General features: G+C 36.7%; 1 protein-coding gene across 1 annotated transcript in view; it reads right to left on the bottom strand.

Moving 5' to 3' along the window:
- Positions 1 to 17,679, bottom strand: part of Stpg2 (sperm tail PG-rich repeat containing 2) — a 242,143-nt gene extending 224,464 nt beyond the window's left edge. Inside the window, exons 1-6 of the mRNA XM_042701598.1 lie at positions 17,191 to 17,679; positions 14,054 to 14,188; positions 12,739 to 12,889; positions 11,258 to 11,427; positions 3,140 to 3,255; positions 2,223 to 2,334 (exon numbers count right to left, since the gene is read on the bottom strand). Of these exons, the coding sequence (XP_042557532.1) occupies positions 2,223 to 2,334; positions 3,140 to 3,255; positions 11,258 to 11,427; positions 12,739 to 12,889; positions 14,054 to 14,188; positions 17,191 to 17,679 (1,173 nt within the window). The remainder of the gene's footprint in view (positions 1 to 2,222; positions 2,335 to 3,139; positions 3,256 to 11,257; positions 11,428 to 12,738; positions 12,890 to 14,053; positions 14,189 to 17,190) is intronic.
- Between the last annotated feature and the right edge of the window lie 3,355 nt (positions 17,680 to 21,034).

Raw genomic sequence — 21,034 nt, 5'->3', positions numbered from 1 at the left:
AAACCTAAGCATTCAGGTAACTTAGTAACTATTAAATACTAGCAACAATACATGAAAATGCTAATGTTTGCATCAGAAATAATAAAATAATTTACCCATAAGTGAAAACTGAAAATGTCAAAAAGACTTGTCTTTTCTGTCCTTGTAAATTCTCTCTCTCTCTCTCTCTCTCACACACACACACACACACACACACACACACCTTTTTTTTTTAAACTCATTGCTTTATACTTGGTAGGCAAGTACTCTACCACTAAAGCATGTCTCAAGCCTTTATTTTCTTTTATTGTTATGTTTTTATTGTAAAAATACTGTACAGAGGGGTTACAGTTACATGAGTAATGAGTACATTTCCTATCGAGCATTGTTACCTCCTCCTTTGGTTTTCCCCTACCATCCTTTCCCTCCCCACCTCCTCAACTCCTCCCTCCCACTCCCCCCCCCCTGCAAGTTGTAACGTTCATTTTCAACATAGTGTCTTGTACATCTCATTGTTACAATGGGTCAACCTGCATCCTTATTTAAGCATTTTGTTATAACCCTTCCTCTCCCCAAATGCTTTTTTAAGGCATAATTTTAATTACATGAAGCTAACACTTTCTATTTAGTATCTATTTGATATTAGTAAATTATTCTTATGTTATCTTATGCTGACCCAGATAATAATTTCTTCTCTAAAATCACATTTTAAAATGCAACATTTAAGATACTAACAAATTTACTGGATTTATATAGATAAATTAGTAGAAAAAAACAATGTAAAACTAAGCACTTGAATAAAATTTTTAAACACATAGTTCCATACTACCTACATCAGGAAGAACTTTGAAACTAAAATTTCTCACTTGTATCTGTTCAAATAGACTACAGGGTAAAATTTTCTATATTGTCACATCAAAAGATTTGTTTTTTGGTTCTATTTTGGAGTTATTTTTGGTTAAGCAATAGCTTTATTTGGTTTAATTTGCAATGTATTCTTTTTAATTTAATTTTATTGTCAAGGTGATGTGCAGAGGGGTTACAGTTATATGCATAAGGTAGTGAATACATTTCTTGTCGAACATTGTTTTATTTTTTATTGTGAACATACTGTACAGAGGGGTTACAATTACATGGGCAAGATAATGAGTACATTTCTTATCAAGCATTGTAGCCTCCTCCTTTGGAACATTATTTTAATGTGAAAGGACGTTATATCAGAAAAGAGCCAATGAATTGGCGCCACCTAGTGGAATTTTACTGTTTTCTTAATGACACAAAATAAATTGCAAATATTTTATATTACCAATCTAAACGTTGCAAGAGCAACAAGTGTCAGTCATGAGTCCTCTTATAGAGTTCATTAACATTATAAAAGATACTATAATAATTTTATCAGAAGTGTTTGTCTTTAAGTTCTAAGGAATAAACTGAAATGTAGCTACATTTTTAAGAATGGAATGTGTCTGTGTGTGTGTGTGTGTGTATATATATATATATATATATATATATAGGCTTATTCTATTTATTTTTTTTTTATTTTTGGTCCGGTTGTGGGGCCTGAACTCTGGGCCTGGGCGCTGTCCTTCAGCTCTTCAGCTCAAGGCTAGCGTTCTATCACTTGAGCCACAGCGCCACTTCCAGCTTTTTTCTTTTTGCTTATATGGTGCTGAGGAATCGAACTCAGGGCCTCATGCATGCAAGGCAAGCGCTCTACCACTGAGCCACCTTCCCAGCCATATAGGCTTATTCTAATAACCTATTGAAGATGAAAATTCTATCACACTACAAAATTCCACCATCGAAATTCTACAGTCAGGCTACACTCAGAATACTATTCTTAGTTTTAGATACCCTATGTAAAAACAAGAAAGATTCACAAATTGAAGAAGGCTTTATGTGACTTCAAAAGAAAATGCATGATCTTGAATGTACATAAAAAGATATTGAAATGAATTACAGGGAAGGGAGAACAAAAGGGAGGCAGAGGAAGAGAAATTTAGGTGAGATTAAGAAGAGCATCTTAAGAAAGAAGAGTGGTTTACTACTGAAACAACAAAACTTCAGAGGGCTGTTGTGAGTTCCTTATGATAGGAAGTGTTCAAAATGACACAAGGATCACTTCTGCAATACTTGCTGAGTGGCCCAGCTACCAGACTAAGTAAATCTTAAGGAACTTTATTGTAATCAACTCAATGATATTAGAATCTGGAAAAATTAAAAATAGCTACTTTTCAACTTACCCTTTTTTTCTCCTGCAATGGTATTAAGTCAAAAAATCGTGGGAGAAATGAGGCACAACTTTCTTGGTGATCTTTCTTCACATTAACATTTTCATAATGGAGTGTCTTTTCCCTTTGGAAAATTCAGACAGAAATGGAAAGTTCTGAATTTTGCATATGTCAATATTTGCTTAAGCAAGAACATTTATAGCAACATTTCCTGCTTTAGAAGTATGTAATAGTAATCTAATGGTAGACTAATATATTCAAATTTTATAAAAATGCATTTCTTATTTTAACTAGTTGTTCTTTTTCCAGTTCACAGCATTATTATGAGACTGTTTGAACAATGATTCCAAAACCAAAACAAAATGTGACACATCATGAATTGACCCTAAAAGCTAACAGAAGTTTTCTGTGTACTCTACTCACCAAAGGAAGTCTATATAGGCTATTGTAACTCTGATGATTTCCCCTTTGGACATTTTTTAATTGTTATAAAGGTAATATACAGAGGGGTTACAGTTACATAAGAGCCTTTTTTAAAAAGAAAATGTCATTCCTTCCTTTGCATTCTCTCAGTGGGTGACAGGATTTTTTAGTATTTACTCCTACCATTGTATTATTCTGAACATGCTATTTATCCTTTCTGATCCTAGAATTTTTCACTGATATTATAGCTAAAACAATATAATTACACAAAGACTTATTGTAAGCATTAACTGAGGAATACATATACAATGGGTGGCACAGTATCTGGCTCATAAAGACAACAATATCAGTCAAAAGGGTTGCTCTAGAACATAATACATCTTGGAGGTTTTCATACTAATCTTCCTTTCCTAACTGAATAGTCTAAGCTGTATTAATAAAATGCTATACTATATAGTAAGAATTACCTTAAAGCTACGCATTTTTTTATTGTTATCATTACTTACTGGACTATATCATACTGTCCAGGTCCAGGACCTGGCTGTATAGGTAAAAACTGTCTACTTCTTGAAGAAGTCCCAAAATGTATACCTTTGTATTTTAGAGACGCTCTGGGTGCATCCTTAAACAAAAAAGGAAAGATGAAGCGTAAGTTCATTAAGTTATAAAAACAATGTCTTAAGTCTAAAGCTAAAGGATGGATAAATATGGATTCATGGGTACCACTAGTGAATGCTTTGTTCATTGACAGATCACCAAATAAATATAAGAACCCTAAAATGTTATAGCACTTTGTTAAGCTAAAATAGTGAAGAGTAACACTATAAAAACAATAGTTTCTCTTGAAAGAATTGTCTTAACCCAAATCTTTCTTAATTAAGCAATTATTTAAAAACTCTTTTATTGAAAAAATAGTTTTAATTAATGGTAGAAAATAAACTATATAGTAATTTTAATTCATTTGAAAGACTATGTTTATAAATTATATTGCAAAATAAGTTTTATTAAAACATTTACTATACATTGAATAAAATCCCCCTAACATAAACATATACAGTTTAACTATATTAAAAAAAATGTAGCAAGTGTTCTTTGGAGCTATTACTATTTAAGAGCTGTGTAACTGAACATCATTCCAATCAAATGAATGCAATAAATAGCAATGTTAGTTACAAAAGTATTTCAGTTCAAACCCATACCTGCCACTGCCTCACCCAAACATTTCAAAGGAAAGATATAAAATAACCACAATTATCAGTGTCAGAAACTAGAAGGAATCATTTACGTGCCAAAGACTAACAAATTTAATAAGACATAGCACAGCAGACTAGAAGTGGAAAAGGCTCCTGTACCAGGAGAAAAGAGCTATCATTGGAAGTTTTTAACATCCCGGGGAAGACAATAATACCTGGAGATAAGTATGATTCTTCAGTGCTGAGGAGGCAGTGATTTCTACTCAGATAGGAACCCCTCCTAAATGTGTTGAGATGCCATAATAAAATCCAAAAAGAAGCTAGTAAAGCCAGATATTAGAGTTGAGCACAGAGAAGTCATCACAGGTAGGACTGTTCGGGGATGCTTTGGAATAAAGCAAAACAATCAGAAGATAGATGTGAAAACTACTTCTATGGGAAGTAGCTGATTATGACAACCCTTATTTGGTGTCACAAGAGGGCAATAACAAACACTGTGCATTTTCTGTGGCACAAACTTTCCTAGTAGATTGTTCCCACTGGATTTATACTTCTATCTAGTGATATGCAAAGCAGCTATCATGAAGAGTCTAAAAGAACTGTTTGGTTGAAAGCATGGATAAAAGCTGGTAATGCTTTCAGTGCCTTGTAATAGAGCATAATGGTTTGCTGTGCGGTAGAGAACACTGGTGGAAATACATGCCCAGCAGAACACACCATCTGGCAAGCGGTGCCAGGCCCAGTGGCAGCCGTACTCCAAGGAAACAGACTTGTCCAGAGCATGGATGACACAGGCCCTCGGGACTTCTAGAAATACCTGGCAAAGAAAATTCTGGAGAAGATGTGAGGTCTTCTACCTGAATAAGCAAAGACAAGTGATACTGATATTTCAGCTTCTCACATCATCATTTATTGTTATAATCACCTTTCGTGCCTGTAATGTAATTAAAGCCCAGGCAACGTTGTGTTATACAAATAGAAAGGATTGATCTTCATTATCTTCTAGATATTTTTCCAGCATTGGACATGGTTTCAATGCATCTGGGTTGTTGATCTCTATTGATCCCTTCTAATGAATTAACACAAAGAACAGACTATTATGTCCCTCTCCTCGTTATAAACATTCAGCTTGTTTCAGTCTTACAAAGCAATGTATCAAAGGCATTACTGTTACATGTTTTCACATAGGAAGGCTAGTGATACATGATTCTGAAGTCCAGCACATTATCAGACTAAGAATAAAAACTAAAATAAGCTTTCTGAAATTAAAATAAGCTGTTCTGTAACATGTAAGGAGAGCAATACACACACACACACACACACACACACACACACACACACACACACACAAACTCTTTGGGACTCCTAAGTATAACACAAAAGAAAATAACACAGACCCTCCAAAAGTTTTGTGTCTGGGAGTTGGGAGACAAAAGCTATAACACCAATACCATAGACAAGTGGCACTGCCCAACATGTCCAGCAGAGCAGCAGATGCTATTAGAGGAGTACTGGAACAAACCCAAGCCACCATTAGCATGACTGAAAAGTAGCTTGTTCTTAAAAAGTCAGTGTAACTCCATATACCGCATCCAACAGGGCTTAGGACAAGAGACGGCCCCTCACCAACAATCCCTCCTTTTGCTAAGTGTCATGGGTTTTAAAATACATGGACAATTTCAATGGTAGAAAGAACAAATATTCCTATGAATGCTGTACTTTACTTTTGCTTAAAAATAAAGCTAAATTCGGCAACTTTGCAGATTTTTTTTACTATATATTGTTCTACAATATAGCCTTGCTGAATATGTTAGATAGTTTATATACTGCAAACAAGAACATATCTAATATAATTACCATAACATGTCACAAATCAATATTTTAAAAGAGTACCTTATGATAGATGGGGAGAAAATGGTGGAAGGAGTAACACTGATCAGGATGCACTGTACTTTTAAATTGAAATGTTGAATTAAAATCCCTTTGTACAACTACTTAAAGATAATCACAGAAAGTGAACCTCAATAGAGTATATCTTGTGTCACTTTTTTTTGAGGGGGGGGAGCTTGAACTCTTGAGCCTGGGCACTGTCCCTCAGCTCTTCAGCTCTAGGCAAGTGCTCTACCACTTGAGCCACAGTGCCACTTCCAGTTTTCTGGTGGCTAATTGGAGATAAGAGTCTCACAGACTTTCCTGCCTGGGCTGGCTTCGAATTGGGATCCTGAGATTTCAACCTTCTGAGTAGCTAGGATTATAGGCATGAGCCACTGGTGCCCAACTTTGTGTCACAGTTTTGGGACTTAAAAAATGTCATGCCCAGCTTGTTTCAATGGTAGGGATTGAGCCTAGGCTCTTGTGGATACTAGGCAACTGCTCTGTCACTCAGCTATCCCCTTAAATACATGTGAAGCTTTTATTCTAGAGTGTGCATGTGTGTGTCCCCTCGTGTGGCCTACGTGCTAGCACTGGGGCTTGAATTCAGGATCTAGAGTTCTCACTCCACTTTTTCTGCTCATAGTTAGAGCTCTACCACTTGAGTCATATCTCATGTGGGCTGCTCGCTAGTTAAGTGGACACCAGAGAGTCTTGGATTTGTCTTCCTAGACTGGCTTCAAACCATATCTCATCTTCCTGAGTAGCTAGGATTATTGGTGCAAGATTGCTGCCTAACTATAATAACTATGTTAACACAGAGATTCAGGATCTTGCTTTCCTCAGATGAATTCACATTACGGAGATTTTTATGGTTAAACTATTAAACGATTCAAAAATGTAATCAAGTAAAAGTAAAAAGTGCACATGTGTGCATGAACACAAAAAAATTCAAAACCTTAACAAAACTCTTTTCCAGATTATACAATAAAATTTATTTCATTTATTTAATATGTGAGCAACAATTGCTTGATGACTTCTGTAGCATTCAGATGAATGTCCAATATGAAATTAAATTTATCTCTTAAATGAATAGAAAGAAAACAGAGAATAAATTAATGCACTCAACTTTAGATCACATTTGCTTTTACCTCAAAAGTATTGACAGTACCAACTTCAAGGTCACTGTCAACTTGGAAAGTTATTAGCAAATAAAATATGACTTAATTGAAGCATAACCAGCATGAAGCTACCTCATTTTAAGTGAATGCTGTAATAAAATGTAAAGAAGAATTATGAACTGCCACTCTCATTGACACTTAAATGAATGAAGAAGAGACTAGGCAACTTTTACCCCACATTGTTCCATAATTAAATATGGAAATGGAATTTGTGAAGAATTAACAGCCCACGGTGCATCCATTTCAACAGTAATGGGCTGCTTTCCAGTGTGGCGGTGCACAGGTAGCTTCCCACATGTCATCAAAGAGCATAGTGTCATCATTCCAATCCAAATTTTAATGTGAAGCCCATTTTTGAAAATACATGTATTTCTGACAGTTACTTGGGCTCTTGTAAAGCATGGAGAAGGTAAGTTTTGTCTTTCAAAGTGTTATACAAATTAATTTATATAGTGAATTTCTCTTTGCAGATTAAATTAGCTAATGTATATCAGTTGCTGGTCTCAATCCTATATAGCTCGAGTCTATGTGTGAACTTTTTCAGATATCTTCAGTAGATGTGACTTGACAGTTTAAGAAGAACCCCAATAACTACCCATCTGTTGCTTTCCTAATTTTCTACTGATATTCACACCAAAAAGTTGAGCCTACACACAGTATTGTCTTACTAAGCAGCTAAAGAGCTACAAAGAATTACCTGAGCCAGGCACCAATGTCTCACACCTATAATTCTAGCTACTCAGGAGGTTAAGATCTGTGGATTGTGGTTCCAAGCCAGCCCAGGCAGGAAAGTCCATGAGACTCTTATCTCCAATTAATCACAGAAAAAGCCTGAAGTGGTGCTGTGGCTCAAGTGGTAGAGAGCTAGCCTTGAGCAAAAAGGAGCTCAGGGAAAACACCCAGGCCCAGACAGAGTTCAAGCCCCAGGACTGGTGTAAAAAAAAAATTATCTGAAATTTGAGTAGTATTAGATTGAATGTTATTACAGAATGAGTATAGTAGCCTGTGAAGAATCCACCCTTCTTTGGGAGAAACAGAAGAAAATAATGCCTTCAGTTACTAAGCTTTGCCACTCAATCTCAAGCTCTCAATTTCAAGATGAGAATTTCACAAAAAGAAAATAAAAGGAAAAGAAAAGAAAAATCACAACTCAATTCCAATTAAACTTCACTGAATCTTTTTGAATACTAAGAACTATGCCTTTAATTTATATGTAAATCTGTGTTTTTACATAACTTGTTTTCATAAATTACATTTAGATTTTTATTCTACTGAGTACAAGCTGAACTGACTCAGTAATTACTAAGACAGGTTATCAAATAAATTGAACCTATTGTGAAATGAATTTTCTTCCTTTTCTCTATCTTCTATGAATAATTTATCCAGAAAGAAATAAACTTCACATGTCAAAGTAATGCTTATTCATGTGAGAAAAAGACTTCATACATCGAGGAAAGCTTGGAGGCATTATTCTAGACTTAAGATAGATGATACATTTTTCCAAAACAAAAAAAGAGTCCACATTAAAAAGACTATTTTAAATCAAGAATTATACTTTGAGATTTAAGAATCAAGAAATTACTTATATTAATACCAAGGATCTATAACTATTGTGAAAAAATAAATATTAATTCCACTATTTTAGAGTGTAGCTTTTCCCCAGGGTATTTTCAGATAAGACTCTAAGCACCAAAAGGTTAAATAATTTGAAAGTAACTATTAAGTAATAGAATCAGAAAACAAACCTAGGCACTCTAGCTGCATATACTGAACCTCATATTTTGTTTTTCACCTTGCAGAGAATATACTGGTATCAGACCATACACAGTTCATCATAATTTTTTACAAAATTGACCTCTGCTCTTATGTTAAGGTATCTTAAATGCCTAAGTAATGTGCCTCTGTTGATGAAGACTAATTATTAACTGGCTATTAAGATATGTTAGGATAAACATGTCATGAAAACCAGGCATGGAATAGAGAAGAGCAAAATCCTCTTGAGACAGAAATCTCCCTGGCCAGACAAAAATAGAGATTTTCAGAGAGAAAACCGAATACACATACTCTTTGAAGAGACAACAGAAAACGTAATATTTTTATCAAAGTTATTGACATTTTTAGACATTATTTCTTGAAATGTTCTCCACTACCCCGTCCCTCTTGCCTCTCCTTCTGGGTTTGTCATTATGCATGGGTTGGTAAGTTTGACAGTCTCTCTCAGGTCTCTGAAACTATGTAAAGACTAGAAATGAAACCCAACCCTCTGGGTGCTAAAAAAAAATGTGGGGAAGAAAAACTAAAATAATTTACAATAACAGAAATGAAAATATTACTAGAGGAATCCAATAATACATTTGAATTGCAGAAGAAAGTATCAGTGAACTTGAAGACAAGTCAATTATTATTTCAATCTGATGAAACTGGGTATCCATTTTGTCTTAAAAATAACCCTCCAAAAATATTTATAAATTAAAAAGATAGAAAATTTAAAAGAACTTAAAACTGAAAATACCATTCATAATAACCATCACCAACTATGGGACAGACAGACACTATCAGTTCTCCTATCAAAATATATAGGTTGTATCTATTCATAAGAAAACAGACACAAGTGTGTCTTGCAAGTGTCTAGGTTGAAAAAGCATAGGACAAATGAAGAAAAGTTCCAAAGTAAAGGAATCTAAAGACATGACAACCAAACATGACTGGTAATACTAGATTGGACTCCAAAACCTTTTTTCTATATAATATATAATTGACATAATTAAGAGAAATATTCTAAGAGATCTGTTGACTCAATAATGACATCACATGTATGGAATTTCCTATAATAATTGCATTGTGGTCATAAAAGAGAAAGTCTTACACTGAAGTTGATAGGGGATAACGAGGCTTCGTATCCAAAATGTATTTTGAAATGGTTTAGCAAATAATATAAGTATATAGGAAGAAAAATTATTAAGAAAATAATAAAATGTTAACAATTATAGTAAAATAGTGTGACTGACACATAGATATTATTTTTATTATTACAACTTTTCCATGAATCTTATGCAATTTCAAAACTTGATATTTTACTTTATGTATACAAGTGAAAATGGAACCATGGGGTCTGTTGAAATTGGTTTGGGAAGAGGGGAGACAGGATGACTGAGAGTGACAGAAAGCTGACTAGAGGAACACTGTATGTATACAGAGACATCAAAATGAAATCCATCTCCCTTGGTGCTAATAAAATACAAGAGGGGAGGGAACTAAAATGAAATAATTTTTTAAAGAAACATGTAAGTGGAGAAAATATACAAATTTGGTCTAATACATTCATGAGGTTAAATCTGGAAAATTAAACTCTAAATGAAAAAGAAATCATCATATATAGATAACATTTATTTAAATGTTTTTAAAAAACAGGAATTAGCCGGGCACCAGTGGCTCATACCTGTAATCATCAGGAGGTCTAAGATCTGAGAATCACGATTTGGAGCAAGCCCAGACAGAAAAGTCCATGAGGCTCTTACCTCCAATAAACTATCCCCCAAAAAGCTGTGGCTCAAGTGGTAGAGAGATAGCCTTGAGCAAAAAAGCTCAGGGGTGGGGGCATCCAGTCCCTGAGTTCAAGCCCCAGGACTGACAAAGAAAAAAGAAAAACAGAGCAGATGTTAATATTTGTAAGAGAATAGTAATAAAACCAGCATAATAAAAATTTAGAGAAGTTGAAGTAATAACTAGTAACATATTTAAAACATTTTAAAATACAGCTATGAATTGTTGCATAGGTTTTATATGTACATTCATATATGCATATGTATGTATATGTATGTATGCTTTGTATATGTGTGTGTATGTGTGTGTATATATATATATATATATATATATATATGGGTGATGGGTCCATGCATATCCATTATATTTTACACTATGTATTCAATTAATTATATATATATATATATATAAAACAGTAAAAATATTTTAGAAAAAATATGCTATTAATTCAATTTTAGATGAAAAGATCTAAAAACTCCCCATGTTACCAATTACCACAAACCAAATGGCTTCTAATGGCTTGCGTTTAAGTCCAAAGACAAGGATTCCTATGAATAAATAACTAAAGTTGCACTAGCAATGACGATCAAGCTAAATCCTGACAATGTACTTACCATAGGTGTCTCCTTAGAATTTCCTCAACTCTACGCTTAATTGTTGCCATTTGTTTTTACCAGGATTGCTTCTTCCAGATCTCATAAACGTATTTTAAAAGTCTACTGCATGAAGCCACTGAAATTTGGAAGTCTATTTGTTATTGCCGTTAGTATTACATGAATTAAAACACAGTCGTAAGTAACCTTCCACCTGTCATCATAAAATGCACTATACTTACAAATTGAGGTTTGTAGTAGGCAGGACCTAGTGTGCTATCATTATAGGGTGCAGAGAGCCTCTTGACAATGCCATCATCATTAATTTCATAGCCATGTGACTGTCTATAGGAAGGAATTGAAGGGATGTCGAGACTTCTGTTAACTGCAGAGGGTCTTGAACTTTTCTTCAAAGATAAAATATTTTACAAAGATGAAAAAATATTTTGTTATTTATTCAAAGGTAAAAGGAAAGAACACAACAATAAAATATCAAATTTTACAACTAATTTTACAACTAAAAGGCAACTACTAAATATTGGCTTAGTAGATTTCATAATATGAACTGAAAATGTATTTTTGTAAATGTAGCTTGAAAGAATGAAATCACTTTATTTGAATGCTGAAACCAAGAGCACAGGATGACCCATTGCAACAATGATACTCACAAGACACTATGCTGGAAGAACATAAATATCAAAAAGCAACAGTTGTTTTCTATGTGTCACCACTAATTTCAACTGTATTGTTCCATATTTCATTCATTATTTCTCAGTTAAAAAACATAAACCTCAAGAAGCAATCATTGTCTTCTATGTCTTCAGCATCTAGCATTATGTCCAGCATACATATTTGCTCAGCATATGCTTGATAAACCTTTCACCTGAGTAAGTGAATATTTACTTTATCCCTACACACAAAACAACTGATGTTTAAATACAGGTTATTAAACTTAACTTCAATGTCACCATACGGAGATTATCCAACTAAGGGCTTAGCACTAAAATATGAATTTCTAAACAGTAAACTGATTAAAATACTTTAATATGGGCTCTGTTATTATAACAAAAGGGAACCACTATAAATAAATATGACCATGCCCATTAAGTAATATTATTTATTTTGAAGGAGTATGTCAACCATTTTGATAAATTATGCCTTTCCATAAAACAGTAGTCCTCTCTAAAATTCTTACAGCATTTAATTACATGCTCATTAATTTATCACCTTTCACATTTTGTCTTGAATAATAAGCTACCGATATGTATCTCCCATCTAAATTTCTGACTTCCTTATTTCAGCTGTCTTATTTCATGGTATTTTGGTCTTATGGTTTGGTTCGATATGGGGGGGCGGGGAGGTTATGTCGTTGTTTTTTGTGGTGCAAGGGTCAACTTCAGAACATCATATATGCTAGGCAAGTGCTCTACTACCTACACCCATAGCCCAGGGAATCACATTTTTAACTTCTCTCTTTTATTACCTATACTTTGAACAGTCTCTAAACTTACGTAGACTATCCTCTATATAGGAAAACCAGTAGTTTTTGAAATCATCCTTATATCTTTACATCCTATACACTGTGGATACAGGAAGCGATTATAGATTTATCAAAAACAAAAAGGGAACCTAGGAATACAGCTAAGTCCAACAATTTCTCTATTTGATTTTATCTAAGGAACATGTCATTATAAGCATAATTTAAAATGTCAACATACAAACTGAAGATGCTCTTTAGCTTCTAGTAATTTCTGGTTCATATCTAATGAACCAGGATAACACTGATCATAGCTTGCAGGTCCTGGATTGTCTGAAATAATCTTCTTAAAACGTATTTCTCGGTTTTTCAGACTGTTGCCTCCTTTTATAGTACTCTAAGTTAAACAGAAAAAAATTACAAAATAATTAAAAGAAGTGTTTTATAACTAATTCTAATTTCATAAGTATTCAATATTAATAAAAGTTTTAAACCCTAATCTAAGGAAGGTAAGACCATGAACAGAAAACTGTTCTAGCAAGAGGATGATGAGATGACAACTACAACTTTCCATTTTAGCTTTAAAATTGAACTAAAATTTACTGTAAGTATACGAAAATACCATAAACAGTTTTAAAACAGGAATCTAAGACTGAGGTTCCCAAAGCTATAAAACAAAGTGGTAACTTGCATGTTCTGCAAGCCATTGAAAAGTTTATACTTCTAAGGAGATTTTGAAATGCTGGAACTCACATATTCAATGAAAAGGCAAATTTTCCAGCTTGTTTGGTTATTTTCATAAGTAACTCATTACATATTTCCAGGGAAGTTTATGTGTGCTTAACAGAAAAACTTGATTTTTTTGCTGAGATTATTTTTAAGCATTGTTTATTGGGTAGATAGCACACATTGGAAGGAATCTCCCATGGCTCATCATACCACATATCTCAATTCTAAAGAATCCAAAAACTGTCAAGTTACTGAAAATCACTTAAGTCAATAAAATTCCAAAAGGATAAAATACAATATGCATTATTATGAAGATATTGACATTGCTTATCTACTATTTCTTCAGCCTAATGCTCTTCCAATTGAGCTATTTTGGCTCAGCTATACCTACCATTTCTGAGCATCATGTATAGTACCATGGAAAATACTCTGGCCACAGACTCATGAGACTATGCAAAACAGGGCAGAGATTAAACTATGGCCTGAACACTGGCACCAAACCCAACTCCTTCACTCCAGTGCCATTCCTTTTGTACATACCTGGACCATTTGCACAACTCTGAGGAGCTCTAATTTATCCAAGAATGCCATTTTCCATTCTCATGGACTACTCACTACCTAGGAATATTTTATCTCTTATAGAGTATAGAGAATAATCAGGCAAGCAAAACCAAATGCACTTAATTTCTGTTCATTTTAGTCTACAAAATGTAGACTGAAAAGAGTAGGAAGATGACACAAACAAAACTTACATATGACAAATAGTATTTCAGAGCATGAAAGGAAAATATGGTTTCTATTAACTGAGATGATCATAACTTTATAAATGTACCTGTGCTTTTGAAATATTATAGTGTCCTGGACCTGGAAGAGCTTTTTCAGTGTTGGAGGCAACAGTAAAAGAACTTTCTCTGGCACTCCATGAGAGAAATGGGGCATAGCCACCTGGTATAATAAAATCATACCACTGTCAGTTAAGATAGGATTCCAAAGATATCTGAGAAAAGAGACTTGAAACACGTGTAATCACATAGTTATCTCAACGTTAAGACTATGGTTTTAGAATTAGTCGATAGTCACAGAAGTTAATGCATTAAAATTTTCTAATGTAAACTCACAAATATATAGAGAGATATAGATATATAATGGGCATAAGAACCTGTAGAAGAACTAACCTTATTGCATAACAGAAAAAGATACCTAGAGGAAATGAAAGACAAAATAATATCTTTTTATTCTAAGCAAATTTGCTTGGGATAAAAATGACATTTATATTTTGCTAATGAAAAATATTTCTTCCTCAGAAGGCCTATGCTTTTAAAACAGCATATGTTATTTTGAAAGTAATAAATATGAACTTACAGAGACAGCCTAGATAGAAAGAAGTTGAAGTAGGTGTACAGAAAATAATTGCCTCAACAATATAAAAAGTTAATGTGACTTTTCTATGGAAGTATTATTACATCTCCACAGGAAAATTTAAATGATAGTTCCACAAAAGGAAGCTGTATGCCAAATGTTTAAAGTTAAGATGACCAACTATTCAAGCTTCCCAGGACATGGAACTTCAGTGTTTAAACTAGGGTAGTCCTAGATAATTCAGTATGGTTGGTCATCTTAGCATTGTGCTCTACATAGTAAATAACAAAGAATATCTGATACTCTAAATTACACCTACAGGCATTCATTCAACAATATTGAGTGCTTTGTTACATATATGTATGATAGTGAGGGTACAATAATGAGTAAAAAAAAAACTGGCTTCAAATAGTGGATGAGGCAAATAAAAATGCTATAAATGCCACCAATAATTAAGATAGAAACACCAATGAAGGTTCTGGAGAATTGGGGCTAGTGGAGTTTGAGTTGGAACATCTAGATAAATTGACATGTGAGGTGACAAATACAAACAATAAATCAAAATGACAGATAAAAAAAATTTAAGAATTTAAGAGGAAAAAAAGAGGAAAGAAATGAATTCAGTTTGGGAGATATTGAGTTTGAGGTGCTGACAGCAAAAGATAAATCAAACTGGCATGAAGCAATAAAAGTCAGACTGTTGTGAGAAAGAGGGAATGGGCTTAAAAGGTCAGTTTCACAGCCACAGTGATAGACACACAACACAGAGCATTATTCACAAAGAAGATAGAAAGAAGTAGGACTTTAAAACAGGTAGTCATCTTCAGTGGCAGTATCTACACAACAATCACATACACATATTAATCACTTTAACTTAAATAAGAATAAGCTACATTTCTTGATATGGTCTCCCAGGATTTTAATTAGCAAATAAAGTCATCATTGTTAACCTAAGCTCATAAACTAATGTATAGGCTCATGTACCCTTAATGTTTTTGAGACAGATAAAGCTCCCCCATGAAAGAAGGAATCTGTGAAAGATAATGTCACTCTACTTAGAATGAATATAGAGAAATAATATCCAGCTAATAGGGAGTGCGATTTATTTTATAAATAAACTTAAGCAATGAAATACTTAGCACAATAGTATCAAGAGCAGTCACATCAGTAGAGGAATATGTTTTGTCATAGTATGCTAGGTCAGTTGTCTCTGGGGAATTTTTACTTTGATAATTGTGAGAAAATCAAATACAATCTTCAATAGTGCTGAATCCAACATCACTTCCAGTCATGAAAGCAAAGCAGCTCAGACCTGTCCCTTCTGAGTTGCAAATCATAGATAGAAGAGATTCTCCCGGCCAAGTGGCCTTAAGCCAAGGTAAAGGAGCTACATACTAAAGTAGAGAGAGTAAGAGGATTGGCCAAGTAGCTAAGAGAAAAAGTTAAGAGAGAAAGGTTGGGAACAAATATCTGTATTTAAAGCTCCAAGGACCTTAGCTCTTGTAAAGTTCAACGTAATGTGTAAATGATATAAAGTCCCAACATTAGTTCTTGCCACGTCATACTCTGCAAAATCTACCTGCCACTTAGTTGAAATAACAGTCTAGTGTATCAGAGATCTAAAAGACAGGTGATGTAGATATACTTAGAGATGGTAGCTTCTTGTAAACTAACATAGGTTAACAAAGTATGATCCTTTAAAAGTTTTAAGAAGGGCCTGTTTACATGTTACTGTCTTCTAAGCAGAGTGAGCAATGAGGTATATTTAATTGTGCTATTTTGGTTCATAAATCTTCATTTTATTTAACTTTTTTAAATTGAGATCTTTATGTTATATAACTGGATAATGGAGTAAATAATGATTTCTGTCTGGAAGCAGTTCACATTATAGTGCGGCTTCACTTGTTTTTACAGTAATTACAACATATAATCAAAGTGTTTTTAAAAAGAGTCATTAAAAAAAAAACAAAACAGAAAAAAACCTGAAAACAAGTTGAGTCAGAGAACTTCATTTGCATTGATTCTCAACGAATGAATAGGAAATAACCAGAAGGAGGAGGAAGACAGGGCCTCCTGGGCAAATGTATCAACAGGTGGAAAGGCACAGAAATGAGAGAGCATGAACTTATAAACATTACAAAGCTGGAATTGCTGAAATAGAAGTCAAGGAGAAAGTATGGGTCCCTAGAAATAATTAGTTAAGTGGGAGACCAAGTCAGAGATGAGAACAAGAACTTTATTAACATGGCAAGGCCTTCACATGTTTGATCTTGGTTTTACAAGTTTCTTTTGTGTTTCTTACGAATACTATTATCTTACAACGATCGTTCTAGCCACAAGGAGATGTGCACACTGAAACTGAAGAAATGAGGACTTGAACTAATTCAGGGGCACCTGAATGGACAGAGAGAACCAATCTGAGGATGCCTGTCAAGTTCACTGGGTCTTCAGGATCAACTGGAATGGTCTGGCCAGGAAGTAGGCTAACATAGTTCCTTAGCTGAAATCATCCAAGTGGCATCACCCAAAATGATAACAACAGTAAGTGGCGAGGCTGAAGACCTTCAGGTCAGGAGAGGAATCACCTTGGGGGGGGGGGGGGTGGATCACATCTCCAAAGCTGATTTTCATCTGAGAGTGATCAGAACAGGAATGAGTAACAGTGGAGGACGGAGATGAATGATGATGTGTGATGCGCAGTAAGCGAAATGGAAAACGCAGCGTGTGGCTGGTTTTCAAATACTGCAAAAGTGACACATGTCTGATGTGAATGGATGTGTCTGATGGACAGGAGGGTGAAGCGGATGGGTACCCACAAAACAGCAGGGCCCACAGACACACGGGCTCGGGTGTGGCGAAGCCAACCGAGGCAGGGATGGAAGCCCTGCACCTGAGTCCCTTCCCCGCCTGCTCCGTGTGCTGTGCCTGGGCTGTGACCGCGACCACTTGGCCGTGCGCAGGCGGCGCGGGGAGGCGCCCGGGCATCTTACCTGCGTCCCGCTCCTTGGGGAAAGGCACCTGGTAGGACCCAGGGCCCACATGCGCCTCGGTGCTGCCCCCCTCGGCCAACCTGAGCAAGCGCGGCGCGCGGTCGTACATCGCGGCGGTGGGCGGGGCCGCGAGGCTAGCACCCGGCCGCTAGGGGCGCTGCGGCGCCACCGCGGGCCGACGCCGCTCCGAGGCCTGGGGAGGATCCGCGGGCGCCCGGGGGCCGGCCTAGGCTCCAGCTGCCTCCCACCATCCTGGTGTCACATGGTCCCAAGGGCGACTTCTAGCCCTAGCGTACAGTGGGTGGGGCAGGGGGAGTAGGGACACACACCCAGAGACCACGAGACCTCCGGCCCACCACCCGACAGCGCAGGCGCCTCCCCCGGGAGGGACTTGTAGGAAGCCGGCGCTCCCGACCGGCTGCTTCCGGCCTTGGCTCCGCCCATTCCCCCGCCCCGGAAGTCCGAGGACTCCTCCTTCTTCCCCCCCCCCCCCACTCCCGGGGCCGAGCTGCGGGAGGTTGTCCCTGACGCATGCGCGCCGAGGGCGGGCCTTCCCAGCTCCCCCTCCCGCAGCGCTTCCCGGAGCTGGAGCGCAGGTGTGCGGGGCTCCGGGGCTGCAGGGGAGGTGTGCGGGGCTCCGGGGCTGACTGCTTTACCATGCCAGAACAGCCCTACACAACACCGGTGAGGGAAGAGGCCCTGTGACCCAAAGTGGCAGAGTTCTAGCTTTGAGCACCCAGGGACAGCACCCAGGCCCTAGGTTCGAGTCCCACGCCCAACAAAAATAAAATTAAATACAGAATAAATCCAGATGTTGACCTTATTTCAGCACCTAGCAAAGACAGCTTGTCTATGTACTCTACCTAGAATTTATTCCTATTTTTAAAACAAAAACTGTAAGATGAGGTTGAAGGTTAACTTGACCTTGATCAGCTTCCCCTGTCACTCTGAGTGACATGGAAGAAGCTCTGAACCAAGCATGGTTGAGCCCTGGGCTGTGGTTCGATCCCAACACTGGCAAAATAAAAACAATTGAGAGGAAAGGGGAAAGATCAGGACTCACAGCTGTGAAAGAGAAGGGCGGAGGCTCAAATCAGAGCCTAGGTTAGGCTAGTCAGGCTGGCCCACCACTGGAAGCTGTGAAGCCTGAGCAAAATACAGCAATTTTAGGTTTGGATTCCATTTTGTCGGGGAAATGTGTCAGCAACTCCCCTTGATCCCCTTGAATCCAAATTCCAAGAATAACCCTCTACAGTAAATTCCACTACAGCAAATCAGCAGATAACAGGAAAAACCCAAAGTTCCAGATGTCCTGCAAGTTAAAGACGCTAGGTCGCAGTTCAGACCATCTGCTTGAACCAGCCAATCCCCAGTACCTGGTCGGTCCCGCCACTGGTTAATCATCTTTTAGAATTATTTTATGATTTTCCCGCGGTGTGATATGATTTGTTAAGTGTTGCAATGACGCATAGAAGTCCCTAAAGATCCCCTACTAGAGGAAGGGTCAGGCCCACAATTTCTGACCTGCTGCATCAGAGAAGGTTTGTGAGTCTGGCTCAACAGCTCCCTGGTGGTCTTTGGGAGGTCTACGGCCTGGTACATCAGAAGCAACTTCAGGTGCTGCTGTTATTACATGCCAGGCTACATGGATCTATCTCTGTTTAGAAACATGGATGAGTATTGACAACATTGTGCTAAATGAAATAAATAAGCCAGTCACAAAAGGACAGATAGATGCATGATTCCACCATACATAGTAGCTAAAGAAATCAAAGACATAGAAACAGAAAGTAGAATGGTAGTTACCAAGAACTGAAGAGGTGGGAAGTGGGAATTGTTTAAGGGCTAAAAATTTTTAGTTTTAAAAAATAAAATCATCTGGAAACTCATTACACAACAATGTGAATACAGTATTTAAGTGTATACTTAAGAATAGGTGCTGCATGTGAGTGGCTAATGCCTGTAATACTGTCTCCTAAAGAAGCTGAGAGCAGAAGGATCATGGTTCAAGGTCAGCCTGGGCAGAAAATTTAGTGAGACGCTGTCTCAAAATATGTAGCAAAAGACAGGGTTGGAAGCATGGCTCAAATATGAGTGTGTCAATCTAGCAAGGTAAGTTCTTGAGTTCTTACTCCAGGGATGTCAAAATAACTGCTTAAGAAGTTACACTTTAAACTTCAAGAAGTTGCATACTTTTTACTGTGAGTAAAAATAACTAACTTGAAGTTAATTGTGTGTTTTGTGAATTCAAAGGAATTTTATAGCTCTGTAGACATGGATATACAGTAACTAAACACAAAGTTAAATAGTAATTTGGGAAAAAACAATACAAGTCACAAGGTGTTAGGTGCATGTTTATATATGTTACTAGTTAAATAGGACTAACAAACCCCGCCAGACAACTTAAACAAATGATGTTGATATGTCCCATATATAACATTAATAAAAAGGTTCAGAAATGTTTAACACACTTGTGGTTGCAAAGAATTCATGTTTCTGCACAATATATTACAAAAGCATTCAAGGGTTTGCCCCTTTTTTTGTTTCCACCTACACATTTTTTTAATCCAAAAATTAAGAGCCAGAACAATTAACTCACACCTAAACAATTAACTCACACCTGAAATTCTAGCTACTCAGGAGACTGAGCTCTGAAAATTGAGGTTTGAAGCAAGTCTAAACAAAAAAGTTCATAGGACTCCATCTTAAAATTAGCCTGCAAAATGCTGGACTGGAGGCATAGGTAGAGGACCAACCATGAAAAAAAAAAAAGCCAATCGAAACCGTGAGACCCTGAATTCAAGCCCCAGTATCTGCAAAGGGAGGGTTCAAGGAGAGAAAAACAGGAAGAGCGAGTATGAAAGACAATTAATTACCTCTCCAAAAGTAATCAGACAATTCATACAAACACAAACATGGACATTGAATAGAGTTTTATATCAATCAAATATAGCTACTAGCGAGCGCGCGCACACACACACACACACACACACACACACACACACATACACACACACAAATGTTTTCTCTTTTTCCTTATATTTCCTGTTCATCCTAATGAAACTAGGTTCATATTTTCTTCATCTGATTGAAACACATGCAAAACTCTGCCCCCTGGAGGTCAGAATAGAACTTGTGGAGGCAATAAAGTTGACCTTAAGAAAGGCAGGGAAGAGAAGAAACTTCAGTCTCCAGGATATCATCCCTTCCTACCATCACCAACCAAGGACAGCATTCAGTATCATCCCTACTCCTCTCCCCACTAAAACACACACTCCACACAGAATGAGATGCTTCACGTATTAAATCTTAGAAAGTCTGGGGCTGGGAAGGTGGCTCAGTAGTAGAGCGCTTGCCTTGCATGCATGAGGCCCTGGGTTCGATTCCCCAGCACCACATAAGCAAAAAGAAAAGAAGTTGGAAGTGGTGCTGTGGTTCCAGTGGTAGAGCGCTAGCCTTGAGCT

Source organism: Dipodomys spectabilis, unplaced genomic scaffold (assembly GCF_019054845.1).
Source record: "Dipodomys spectabilis isolate Male_0828 unplaced genomic scaffold, ASM1905484v1 ptg000297l, whole genome shotgun sequence".
Classification (NCBI taxonomy): Eukaryota; Metazoa; Chordata; class Mammalia; order Rodentia; family Heteromyidae; genus Dipodomys; species Dipodomys spectabilis.
Note: the sequence above shows the minus strand (reverse complement) of the source record. Positions and strands in the feature narration are given on the sequence as shown.